At 38.2% G+C, this 12,861-nt stretch overlaps 1 protein-coding gene across 4 annotated transcripts in view; it reads left to right on the top strand.

The window, feature by feature from the left end:
- The window catches only part of NEURL1 (neuralized E3 ubiquitin protein ligase 1), a 149,705-nt gene extending 138,083 nt beyond the window's left edge, over positions 1–11,622 (top strand). For all 4 annotated transcript variants that reach the window (XM_039361682.1, XM_039361684.1, XM_039361686.1 and 1 more), the window contains 2 exons: positions 4,983–5,129; positions 6,208–11,622. In XM_039361682.1, coding sequence (XP_039217616.1) covers positions 4,983–5,129; positions 6,208–6,449 — 389 coding nt within the window. In that variant the 3' untranslated portion in view covers positions 6,450–11,622. The remainder of the gene's footprint in view (positions 1–4,982; positions 5,130–6,207) is intronic.
- Positions 11,623–12,861: the final 1,239 nt, after the last annotated feature.

Below are 12,861 nucleotides of genomic sequence, written 5' to 3'. Positions count from 1 at the left end.
GAGGAATTTAATCTTTTTCTTCCAGTACAGTCTTGGTTTAAATTGCTGTCTGCAATGGGAAAATGAAGCCAAAACTGATGGACCAATATGTGGCTTCCGTAAGCTTGTTGGCATCCAATTTTTATAATCTGAATATGACGAACCTTGTACTCCCTGGACAAGGGCCTTTTCTACTATCTAGTTGAATAATCTCTGCCCATCTTTGAGTCTTGCAGAAAACTATACTGATGAGACATCTGTATCTCTACTGCTGATCTCTATTTTGCTCTCTTGCCTTTTTTCAAGTCACCATCAGTCACCTGACTTTTCTCAAAGGGAAAGGGTGGCAAAGTTAAATAGATTTTATACATACGGAAGTTTTGTTCAGATCCTATTGGAATAAGTGTGAGGGTGCTACTTTAAGGTCAGTATAATTAAAGGTTATTTTAATTTGTCTTATTCATGGACTTAATGAGTCTTTAAAAATAACACCCATGTTGACAATAAAATGTCATCTATCGAGCCATGTTGGGCAAGTTGTTTCTTTTCAACTGGGGCAATGCAGAGTTGAGGGAATGTATAATCTAGAACAGATGAACATTTGCTTGCAAATGAAAACAGAGTCTGCTTGTGGAATTGATGGGGAATAGTTACTCTGGCTCATATTTTAAGCTAGAGGCTATTGTCTCCTCATTCCTTTCTTCTTTATCATTATTGAACTGATGGTAATCAGTTAACATTTTATAATTATCTACAAAAGTAGAGTCACATTCATTGCCAAAAGAAAATAGTCAAGCACTACCCGGATTGGCCAAAATGTTAATGAGTGGTCCATTAGAAACAGCTGACTTTTGTCAAAACATTGTCCTCAGTGATCTTGGCATTTTGAGTGGCTTATTGATTTTATTGCCTTTCCTCTACTGCTTTCCTTTTTAAAATGGTAAAATTAAAATGAATAGTTTTGTGCTACATCAAGTAAGATAGAAAGTTGAAATAGTTACTGTAAAGTCAGTTTATTATTGTGAGATCTGTTTCTGAAGAACTGACTTGTGAATGTGATTTGGATATTTAAGTATTTGCTGATAGATAAAATACATTATGGGCTATAACTAAAACTGTACGTTCCACATTAGTGTTTAGGTTTGCTAGAATTTAATTCACAAGACTGCCTTTATATACGTCATTTTGTGAAGAGCAAAGTATAAGTATTGTCTTCAGAAGGAATGAAATTTTTCAAAAAGTACAGTGACATTCGCATTATAGATAACATAGATGATGTGATATTGTTTCAATAATTACAGAATTAACCCTTTGGAATCTGGTCCAGGCTATGTTTGTACCTATCTGTTTTCAAACTTGTTAGCTGACTTTCGCAGGCAATGGTAGGTATGCCCTCTCAACTGGGAAGATAGTTCTGTAGGTCTCTAATCTTTGCTCCAGTCGTTACTAGTGGAATTCCAGTCGAATAGTAATTGTAACCTTTGTCTGACTTGCAGAGAGTCAAAAACTAGGAGAAAGTTAGAACATAAAATAATAGGATTGGAAGGGACCTTGGAGGTCTTCTAGTTAAGCAGGAGACTCTCTACTATTCTGGACAAGTGGTTGTCCAGTCTCTTCTTGAGCGATGGAGTTCCCAGTTCTTTTTTAAGTCATGGAGTTCCCAGTTCTTTTTTAATTTAGTATGTTGCTTTCCCATTATGCTGATTTTTCTGATGGATTATTTATTTAATTAAAAAAAACTATTTGTGCACTGTTGAAATGCTGAAGGAGTCTTCTTGTCTTTTGCTCAGCTTTCTGTTAACCCAGTTGAAAAGTATTACAAAGTCCTTATTACTTACATGCCTGCAAAACATGTTGCAGTACTTGTCATTTTACACTTTTTGGGAGCTGGGGTGAAATTTTTCTGCATCAAATGACAAATGGAATAATACACTTTGGAATCTGTTAAACCAGGGGTGTCAAACTCAATTTCATTGATGGCCGCATCAGCATTGCGGTTGTCCTTGGGGGCTGTGTAGGTGTGGCCAGGGTGGGCATGGCCTACTGGGTGGGTGTGGCTGGAGTGGGTGTGGCCTACTGGGTTGGCATGGCTAGCTCTTCATTGTTCGCATCAAGGGTGCCTATGGGGCCTAGGCAGGAGTGGGACAGATATGAGGTTCTCTTGCAGAAGGGGAGGGACCAGGGCAAGCACCAAGGCATGGTCCACTGGAAAAGCCTCACTGTTCCTCTCAGGCCATGCGAGGGGGGGGCTGGATGGTGCCGCAGCCTTCCCGGAGCCCTGGGCAGCAGAGGTCAAATGCCCAGCCCAGCCCTCAAGCATCCGTGGCACCAAGCCCAGCCCCACTACCCCAAGGGGGTGCCCAGCTGCACTTACCTCCTCCTCAAGGCTGCTGTTGCTGTGCCTGCTCTCCTTAGCCAGGTTGCTCATGATGGTTATGAAGGCAAAGTTAGAGGGAGGCCCATTCCCTCTCCATGGGAGGAGACCAAAGCTTCCTTAGCAATAGGATGAGAGACCCCCAGGATAGACCAGCAGAAGGGGGCAAGGGGATGGTAAAAGGGCAGCAGGGCAGGACTAAGGCAGGACTTCCTTCAGACCCTCCCTCTCTTTTCTTCCTTCCTTCCTTCCTTCCTTCCTTCCTTCCTTCCTTCCTTCCTTCCTTCCTTCCTTCCTTCCTTCCTTCCTTCCTTCCTTCCTTCCTTCCTTCCTTCCTAGAACAGAGTGGTGGGAAAATATTTGAGATGAGGGAGAGAGAAAAACAGGCAAGAAATGCAGCTGGGGAGGTGTCACCCTTTGTGAGGAATGAAGAAATGCATCATCACTTGGAAGTGGCGATGTGCAATGTTACCTGCGCAATGCCCTCCAGACCCCAACCTGCCTGGTTTCGGCAGGCAGTGAGGTGCCAAGAGGCTGAGCCAGGCAGTCCGAATCCGAAAAGAGCAATGCTGCCCAGCCCCCAGTCTGCCCAATTTCGGCAGGCAGCAGGGCACTCTCCTCACAGCACCGAGAGGCTGAGCAGGGCAATGCAAAGCTTGTCAGCTTTGCACTTTGCTGCCTGCTGAAATTGGGCAGGCTGGGGGCTGAGCAGCAGCACTCTTCTTTTTGGATTTGCACCGCCTGGCTCAGCCTCTCAGCGCTGTGAGGACAGCGCCCTACTGCCTGCTGAAACCCGTCCCCCGCAGCCCATCAAGCTGGATATGTGAAGTAGGCGAGGGCCATTTGCTGGCCACTTCCAGGCGATGGTGCATTTCTTCATTATTCACAGAGGGTGACACCTCCCCAGCATGCACCCAGGGGGCGAGGCCAACGTGGCAGAGGCCAGTCCCTTGTTGTTTCCAGACAGACTTGTGGAGCTAAGACTAAATGCGTTTCAGCACAGATAGCCATCACAAAATTGTACATTGGCTCCCGGGCGGCCTGGGCCGGGGCCAAGGCAGTGGGGACCATTCCCTCACTGTTTCTAGGATGGCTTCATGGGCCACATGAAACCACATTGCGGGCCGCATCCGGCCCCCGGACCTTGTGTTTGACATGTCTGTGTTAAACAATCCAATAATGTGGGTAGCTCAGGGAACATAAAATAGTACTGTAATGTAAAAAACTGATCTGCCAGGCTTTACACAGGTGATATTCTGTATGTCAGGCTAATGTTATACCCACAATGGTTCTTTCAGCCTAGATCCAGCAAACAATATTGAGTTAAATGTAAGAAAATGCAAAAAATGATTGGTTGTTGTATTGCATATAAATATTATAACGTGTATATACAAATATAGCTCGAGTTTATATAGAGAAAAGGAAATTGAATTTTTAACTTTATTTTAATTCATCTTGTTTTAGACTTTGAATGACAGTCTCACTGTTGCGTTCTTTGCATTTTTTCATTTTTCATTTTACGGGTATTTATTTTATTGCATATGTTTTTATTCAAAATTGTATATTTTAGTATGTTTTTCTGTAAATAGTGCTAGACAGGTTTTATTTTGGGGTGGTTTAAAAAAAATAATAAATAGTCTCTCCTTCTTCTCTCCCCCCCAACTCTGACACACTTATATAATCCACATATTTGAGGGCTGTTTATGAGTCTAACCCACCACTGAGGCTTAGTGTTGTGGGGCTAAAAGAGTGGGAAATCCACAGGTAAACCTTAAACTTTTAATGAAAAGAATGGAACATAAACATGGCATAGATATTCTTCCAACGGTTCTCCATGTCTTAGGCAGAAAACATTCCTATTGACCATGGGCAGGGTAACTTTGATTGGAGACTTAACAGGCTGAATTTGAGAATTTAATACACTAACCATATGCTTTATTGATGAATAATATTTTGCCGTTTGTCATTCTGCTCATTGAATGTTAGGATGTGAAAGTAGCTAAAGGTTATATAAACACCCTATGTAAACATTAATAGGGTGGTTTAGACCAAAAGGTCTATAAAACCTAGAGCAAATACAGGCTGTTCTTTTTCTCTTTCTCCCCCCCCCCCATCTCTCTCTCTCTCCCTCTCTCTGTCTCTCTCTCTCTCACACACACACATACACCTGCCTATTTCTGTTCTCATTTCACACATCAGACCTTAGCATACTACATTAATTTCCTGGTTTTCTCTTTAATCAAAGGAGAAGACAAATAGCAAGGGCAGAGGTGAAAGGGAATAAACTACCCACCTGCCTGCCATATACTATATATATTCTCTGCTTTCAGAGTAATCAGGCATGTGTTCTAAACCCAAGATTATTTCCTAGCAATTGCACAAATTCATTTCTTATTTTATTCCTACAAAACTTCCCAAACTCCCTTTTTTTGCTTATAAAAAAGGTCATATTTTTTTTCTGTTTTATCTGCTCCACAACTCTGTGAGATAAACTAGGCTGTAGCAATAGGACTGACTCAAAGAAAATCAACAAACTTTGCAGTACAATGAAGATGTGAATACATGTGTGTTCCAATTATAGCATAACAGGGCTATTTGAACTGCTGGATTATATTACTCTTTTTTACAGGTTCTACTCTCATGGCTGAACACCTGGGACTCTCAGCGCCAAGCTCACCCACCTCATCCCCCAATTCATCTTCCATTCTCTGCAATGATGTTTCTGATCCTGTCCTATGTATATCTGGTTCTGGCCCACTTGGCAGCTCACTTAGTGGTGAGTATTTCTCCCACAGCACCAGGTTGCATGCCTTCCAGTTCTGAATATTTCATTATTTTATAAAACTGAAAATCCATATTCTTTTTTCTTTGTGATCACTCACAATGCACAAGGAGTAGGAGTTAGATTCTCTGCCTGCTAAAAAGAACAGAGAACTCAATATTTAAATACACAATATTTTAACAAATGGTAAACATTCAAAATATATGTAGTAGCAATATGGAATTAGCAAAGAGCACCATCTGTGGAGGCACAGGCCCAGTGCAATGACTTCTGGTGCCACTTAAAAATTTTGGATAACAATTTCCTTAATCCTATGCCTCTGAGTGCATTGGATGGGGTTGCTAAGAAATAAAGTCCAAACCTGAAACAGAATGACACCATATTAGCTTAATGCTGGGAAAGATTGTGCATAAATATAAACGGAATACTTTTGGAAAAAGTATAATTCCACTAAATAGGGTGACAATCCTTTCCCATGATTTCCTCTCAAATATTTATGCCATGAAATAGTATTTTTATATCAAAGATGTTCATATGACAGCTTTACTAATGGATCAAGAAGGGGGATCCTGAAGTTAGGTTGGACACTAAGTATTTTTGTTAATAAATCAGTAGCAAAGGAGAAGAAAACTTATTTCATTATGTATTTTGATAGTAAGAATAAGATATTGTAAGCACTGAAAAATGTTTCATATGCCAGAATTCAGAACATAGTAAATCTGACTGGAAAAGTCATTGTAGAAAAAATACGTAATACAAAGTTATGAAAACAGTAGATTCTGAAGCTTATATATTATTTCAGTAATGATATAAGTCATCCAAGAGATTGTTATGTAGGTCTGTAGTATTTTGGAAATAACACACACATAACAAATGTACATAAAGAGAATTTAACACTTCTTTTGATTTGAATGTTCTATCTAGTTTAGTATTTGTCTATTGATGATGTGTTTTGAGAGTTTTTTAAAAATGTGGTCACAATCTCCATATTTTATCCTTTGGCTTAGAAATCCTAGGGCAACTGTAAAGCTGATTACAGATTTAAAAAGTAAAAGTGTCTCTTATTTTGCAGGTACGGCTCCAAACTCTCCAATCAGTATGCCAGAATCCCCTCTTTCCTCTTCCATCTCAGGAACTTGGAATGATGAGTGTACTATCTGCTATGAGAATATGGTGGATACTGTGATTTACTCCTGTGGACATATGTGTCTGTGTTATACATGTGGGCTCAAACTCAAGAAGATGACTAATGCCTGTTGTCCTATCTGTAGACGTGCCATCAAGGACATAATCAAAACCTATCGCAGCACTTAAAGTTGCATAGCAGGAAGGGTAGGAACTAGGAAGAGGATCTTTATAAAACTTAACCAGGACAAGGAAGGTGGGAGGAAGTGGTTCCCTTCTTTAAATATGTAGCTAATTCTGAATGTGGTTAACTGTGGGCACAGCCTTCTCCCACCTGAAATTTGAGGGCTAAACATGTCTTCTTTCCTTGGCATCTAACAAAGTGCTCCTGTGAACATTTAATATGTGGAGCCAGCAAGAAAGGCTGGATTTCATGTCTACCTTTCCTTGGCTCCCCATTGCATTTTTCCTGTCCTTTCTTCCCAGTTGGAAGGATTCCAAGGATCAAAGAAGAAAATAATGTGAAATAAGCAGATTTTCATGTTACATTAAGTGAACTAAATGAATGAAACAAGAGGAATAGAATAAGGACAAATCATTTCAGTACTAGAACTACCTTCATGGGCAAGAGAGCCTCACATAGGATTTCCCCCCAGTTTTCCTAATCATATCAGTGACTGCCATATTCTACAAGTAATTGTAATGCAGCACATGCTACTACTAAGGAAGACTATGCTTGGATTGGTTTTTCTATGTGGTGCAGTGCACAGAAGACTAGCAGCTAACCGTTGACTTTGATTCTACTTTCTGTAGTTGTCCTCTTCTACTTTTTCAAGGCAGCAGCTGTTCATATCTCATAAACCTGAAATCATTTCCTTCTTTAATTACTTTCCTCTTTTATTGTTGCTTTCCAAAGTTCATTCCACTAGGAAGTGGTGCTTTGGGAAAATGATGGTACATGATGTCAGTTTTATTTTTAATTTGTCATTGGGCCATTCATTATGTATCCCAGGTTTGAAGGAAAAGAAAATGATCAGTTGTATAATCTTTTGCCAGAATGAATGCGTGTTACAGAGTTGGATTTATATTGTTGAAGGAAAAGAAATCAGGACCAAAATGGGTTTTATTTATTTTTTATTTGCCTCTTGGATTTAATGAAGGATTCGTACATGAAGAACATGTTAGTTTTGCTTTCTCCTAGAACTGTATGTATCCTTGGCATAATTGAATTCTTGGAATTTTTTTCTGTCTCTGGTCGCAAGTCATCAGATCATATTTTATGTCATTTTCGGTAATCCATTGTTTTCTTGTTTTTAGCTGTTCCACTTAACAAATCTTAAATCAGAAGTTGCATTTCATAATTAATATATTTCAAATGAGCTAACTATGTCTGAGATGGTTGATTGAAAAATGACAACAACCTCAAACCCTAGCTCACAATTTCAATTCCACAATATGGACAATCCAGGTTTAGAGAGTGAATAGTTAAATTAAGATAGAAATATAAGAAAAAAATGATTGACATGCCATTTTTCATCCAGTCCAAATAATATTGTTTGGGCTGAACACTTCTAGTACATATGCTACAGTGCAGAGATTTTGCTGTACTGCATGGTTGACATATTTTATAATTAAGGTGATATTTCACAGAAAAAAACCCACTCCATTTTATATGACAAATTGGCCGTCAGTATTCAAGAACCTACGTTCTCTACACATTTGATATCTCAGTAATTAGATATACTACCATTTGGTTGTTTTTCATCTACCGTACTATGATTGTGGAAGACTATACAAATCCTCAGTTAATGTTGTCTAGCTTTGGGCTTCTTCAAATTACAGTAGCCATGTGGTGTTTAACAGAAATACCCAACTTATACTATGCTAATCCTATACCCCCACTATATGAAATTAATTCAAGTGCTGGACAGTTGTTACAAAATCACCTTGAATGGTTGCAAGCAGCAATCACTCAACATTGTAATCTGGGAACCAGCAAGGATTTTGTCAGTATCAATACAGATCAGAGCTAGGCAAATGGTGCCCTACAGATTTTTTAGGTTTTGATTTTCATCAATTCTACCAAGAATGGCCAAAAACAAGGAACTGTAGCAACTGCAGGCCCAGATATCTGGAGTACATCAGGTTGCATGTTTGGCCAGATCCTTATAAAGGGAACTAATGTACAACCAGATAGGTTTTCATGCTACAGTTCAAGTCCCATATAGATGAAAACTGGTTCAATGGGGTGAGAAATATGTGCCATTCCAGACATTACTGAACCACAATCACTAGCAGCCTTTAGCCAGCATGACTTATGGTGTTGGGGGAATGGTTGCTCAGTAGCATTTTCAGGATTCTAGGTTCTTCTCTCCTATGTTATCATTCAAGAAACTTATTGCTGAACTAGTTACAGTTCTAAAATGGAAGAATTAGTTGTAAAGTGTTTGCTTGTTCCAGGAAATTCTGAAATGATTATGTTCTAGTTTTTTTAAAAAAATAATCTCATTAAGCACTAGGTTATTTAATGTAAAGTGGACATTAAATTTATGCCACTCCACTCAGGAACTCCACCTTGCTGTGTTTTTGCAAATGCATTTGAACCAGGAGTTTTTGTTCCAATGATTTGAGTAATACAGCTGATAATATATGTCCTATTGCTATCAATGAAAACATCTAAATAAAGAATTCTAAGTTTAGATTGGAATCTTAAGCCACTTGAATTTGGCAGTGTTTCTGCTGAAATCAGTGGGACTTATTTCTAAATTAATATTGTTAGGAACAGATTATATGTTTCCTGCAAAATTCATAAAGAAATCAACATCTTATATATATTTGTGGAATTAAAAAAATCCTACAAGTACAAAATAATATTTGAATTGACAGGTAACGATAAATTTTTTAAGGTTAATAAGATTTCATGCAGAGAAAATTTGATCTAATAAAGTTTTTTTAAACGGATATGCAACATTACCACTCACAATAGTTTTTTTCAGTTATGTTAATGGAGAAAGCAGTTCTTCAGTCTTTTGTCTGAAAAGGCAGCAAAAAAGATTTTGTGGGCATCAATATTTATAGGTTTCTTGGATATAATTGTGGCTTTCAGAGGGAGGCAACAAACCAGCAAAGGCCAATCCAGGTAACAGTTGGAGATTATACATTATGTCCATTTCAAAGGTAAAACATTTTTACCACAAAGATGTTTAGGCTAGCATGTTAACAACTTGTAACATTACTTATTTTTCTCCTTTTTATGGAATGCTGTTTTGATAGGAAATGATGTTTGGGAAAACTTAACCATAAGCTTTCTGCTTAGCAATTACTTAATGCATTATTATAACTGGTACTGCTGTTGTGCATGGGAAAATATTGGCTTCATTAAAAATGCTAGAAATTTACTAATTAGGACTGTGCAGCATTTTGGATTCAAAGGGGGAAAGAGTACTTTGGAGTACATCTAGGAAGTCAAAGAGCATCAGTGATCAAATTCTTAAAATAGCTGCCTCTTTAAGTAGATCATGAGTCCAGGAAAAGACATAGCATGATATTACTTTAAGGAGTGTTCTGCATTTGGCATGTGAGTGTCCGATGTCCCTAAATACCTTTTCAATCCAAAGTGCTGCAAAGCTCATCTTTTACATTCTTCCCATAATTTACATATAGTTTTGGCTATTAAACAATGTTGCAGACAAAAACTAGGGAAAATGTGCAAGAAAGGTATTATAGTCTGCTGGATTTCACATTTGCAGTTCAGTCTACTTCATCATCCATTTGTTTCAATTACATTGATTTCAATCTAGTCTAATGGGAAGATAGAAGTAGTCTTCTGATTCTTGTAATGGTCATGGATTTTGATTAATTTATGAATATAAATTAATCAAAATAATGGTCTTCACTTTACATACCACAGTAATTTTTTTAAAAATCGCACAAGCACAGCCTGAGTATTAAAATTAAAAATGCATCTTTGCACACTAAAAATTTCTCTGCACTCTTTTTCATGTCCTTTGGTATTTCTATAAATTGTGCACTAAGTTGTTCCTCCAACCCATTTCTAAGTGCAAAAGTAATGCTTATAAAGCTAAGCATTTCAAAAAAGTCTAATAATTTTTTTGTTGGTGCATTCTCATTCATTCAAATTCCTATTTCTTCATATCACGGACATGAATGAATGGGGCATGTGAGTGAGTTGTTGTTTTTTTTTTTTTTTACTCCAAACAGCTAAAAGTATTTTTTTTCTGTAGCCCAAAGAATAACTTTAACCCTTAATTCAAAATTGCACATGTGTAAGTCAAGTCTCTTTTGAATTCATGTTGTTCCCTGGTGTCTTCATGGATTATGCATACATCTTTTCTTGACCACTAATTGTCTAATAGGTGCAGTTCAATTCAGTTCCTTATATTTAGCTTATTGTACTCCTAATTACATCACACCAAAGCAAACATTATAATTACCTATGTTGAAGAAAAAGTCTGCAACCATAATAATTAAGAGATAAGGAAAGATTGTTTTGACTTGAAACTATGGCCTTTCCCCCCCCTCAAAAATAACATTAATCCTCCAATTATCAATCTCTGCTGTAAATATCTTAACAATATATATTTTTTAAAAAGTCCAAAGTTATAAAAGGTAGGAAGCTTATACTAGACACATGTGTTCAGGCCTTAAGATCAATTCGGCTTTTTGCCAGAGTCATGTGGCTGTTTGTTCCAAGAAAACATGGGGAGGGGGGGAAGAGTCACCAGAAACTCCAACTGCAAACGCTCGCAGAACAGAACAGAATCACGGGAAAATATTAAGAACCCTCTGCTGTTTTCACTTGCTTGGCATTGTGCGCACGTGTAGATCTGAACCCAGTTCCTAAGTACCTGCACTTGTCTACTAAGCTGCTTTTTCTCCACCTCCCTCCATCAGCAGCATCGTTTTGTCACATGGAAACTAAAAATATATTTGCATGGAAGAAAACTAGTTCAGGATGGCACTTGGGAGTGAAGAGAAAGAAGTACTAGAAAATAGGGAGGCTTCTTTTAACCATTATTATAAGGGTAGAACTTTATATACTTATGATCAAAGTTGGAACAGGTTTAGAGGAGCTAAAAAGGAAAATGAAGCAAAGGCGTTTCATGCAAGAGAGGAGCATTTCACGAGAATAGCAGCAAGCTCGGAGTTTGATTTCTTTTCCTGTGTTCCTGTGTAGAATCTGAAATAATTCCTGTGATTCAATGTCATTGACAAGAAGATTTCAATTTTTAAATGCTTTATTTATTTGTATGTTTGTTTTCAAGACAGATATAAAAGTTTGTTTTATTCCGTGTGACAATTACATAGCTGTGAATAAAGTTGATTTAGTTAATCTGTGGAATTGCTGATGTGGGCTGCTTGTGGTGTACAAGGTAAGCAAGTGTCATGGGATGAGCCATGCATGAGCCAGCACAGAGAGCTGCATGTAATCAGTTACCTGGTCATATGTACAGGCATTTGCATGCACAGGTATCAGATCACACAATTTCAAGGAGCTGAAAATTGTCCCTATTGTCTAGTCACTTTCTGACTCCCTGCACCTGTGTTTGCATTTTTTTTCTGAAAGGCCCACAAAGTATGGAACTCAAAACTATGGTTGCTGTGTCTATTGGGCATACACTTTCAGAAAAAATAAGAAGCCACCCACCGTAAATTGTGAGTTGCTGGTGGGGATCTATGCTGCTTGGAGCCCTTAATTGCCTTTCATTTTCAGGGTTTAAGCATTTTCAGGTGACAATATAATATAGAGACTTTTTTAGGGAGTTTATCTTCAATTAATTTACTTCCAATACATAAAGAGTCTTATTTTTGTTGTACAGAATGACACTTCTGGAGGTTTTGCTTCTTAGCAAAATAATCTTCTAGTAGAACAAGAACATGTGGCGGCATTTTGATTATTTTCTACAAACTAAATTTAATAGACCAGTAGTTCTCAACCTGTGAGTTGGTACCCCATTTGGGGTCGAACGACCATTTCACGGGGGTCGCCAAACAACGCAGTCCGCCATTTTTTCCCCTTTTCCTTAGCTGTGCTACTCCCTTTTATTCTATTGGCTTTTGAAAGCCAATAGAATAGACTCTCTTGAATAGAGTCTAATTCTATTGGCATTCAAAAGCCAATAGGAATTGTCCAGGCTGTCTCTGCCCTGCTGAGCCCACCAAAAGTCCTATTCTGCAAATGGTGCTGCACCAGTTTAGTAGTCCTCGACGTACGACCGGTTGAGTAGTCCTCGACTTATGACCGATTGGGGGGGTCGCAGCATTAAAAAGGTTGAGAACCACTGTAATAGATTAAGACTTTTATCATCATTCTGACAAATCAGAATGATGATAAATCAGGTATTCGCAACTGCATGGTTTGGTATTCTGTAGAAATTAATATTTATACATGAGGAAGTCTATAAAGGTGTCTAGAGTAAAGTTTCAGTTTTATTTGTTTTATAAATGTATTTCCTCTAAGAATTAATCCTAGTTAAGTTGCTTTGAGGATCTGAATATCCTCTGTTTTGTGGCCTTCTGGAGCAGAACTAAGATATCCCATTGACATTGCCTTCTTCTATTATATAACTCAAAGCAGTAT

The sequence above is a fragment of the Crotalus tigris genome, unplaced genomic scaffold (assembly GCF_016545835.1).
Source record: "Crotalus tigris isolate CLP2741 ecotype Arizona unplaced genomic scaffold, ASM1654583v1 scf7180000019328.220996217465:2438092, whole genome shotgun sequence".
NCBI lineage: Eukaryota > Metazoa > Chordata > Lepidosauria > Squamata > Viperidae > Crotalus > Crotalus tigris.
The sequence above is the reverse complement of the archived record's forward strand: the minus strand, read 5'-3'. Positions and strand labels throughout refer to the sequence as shown.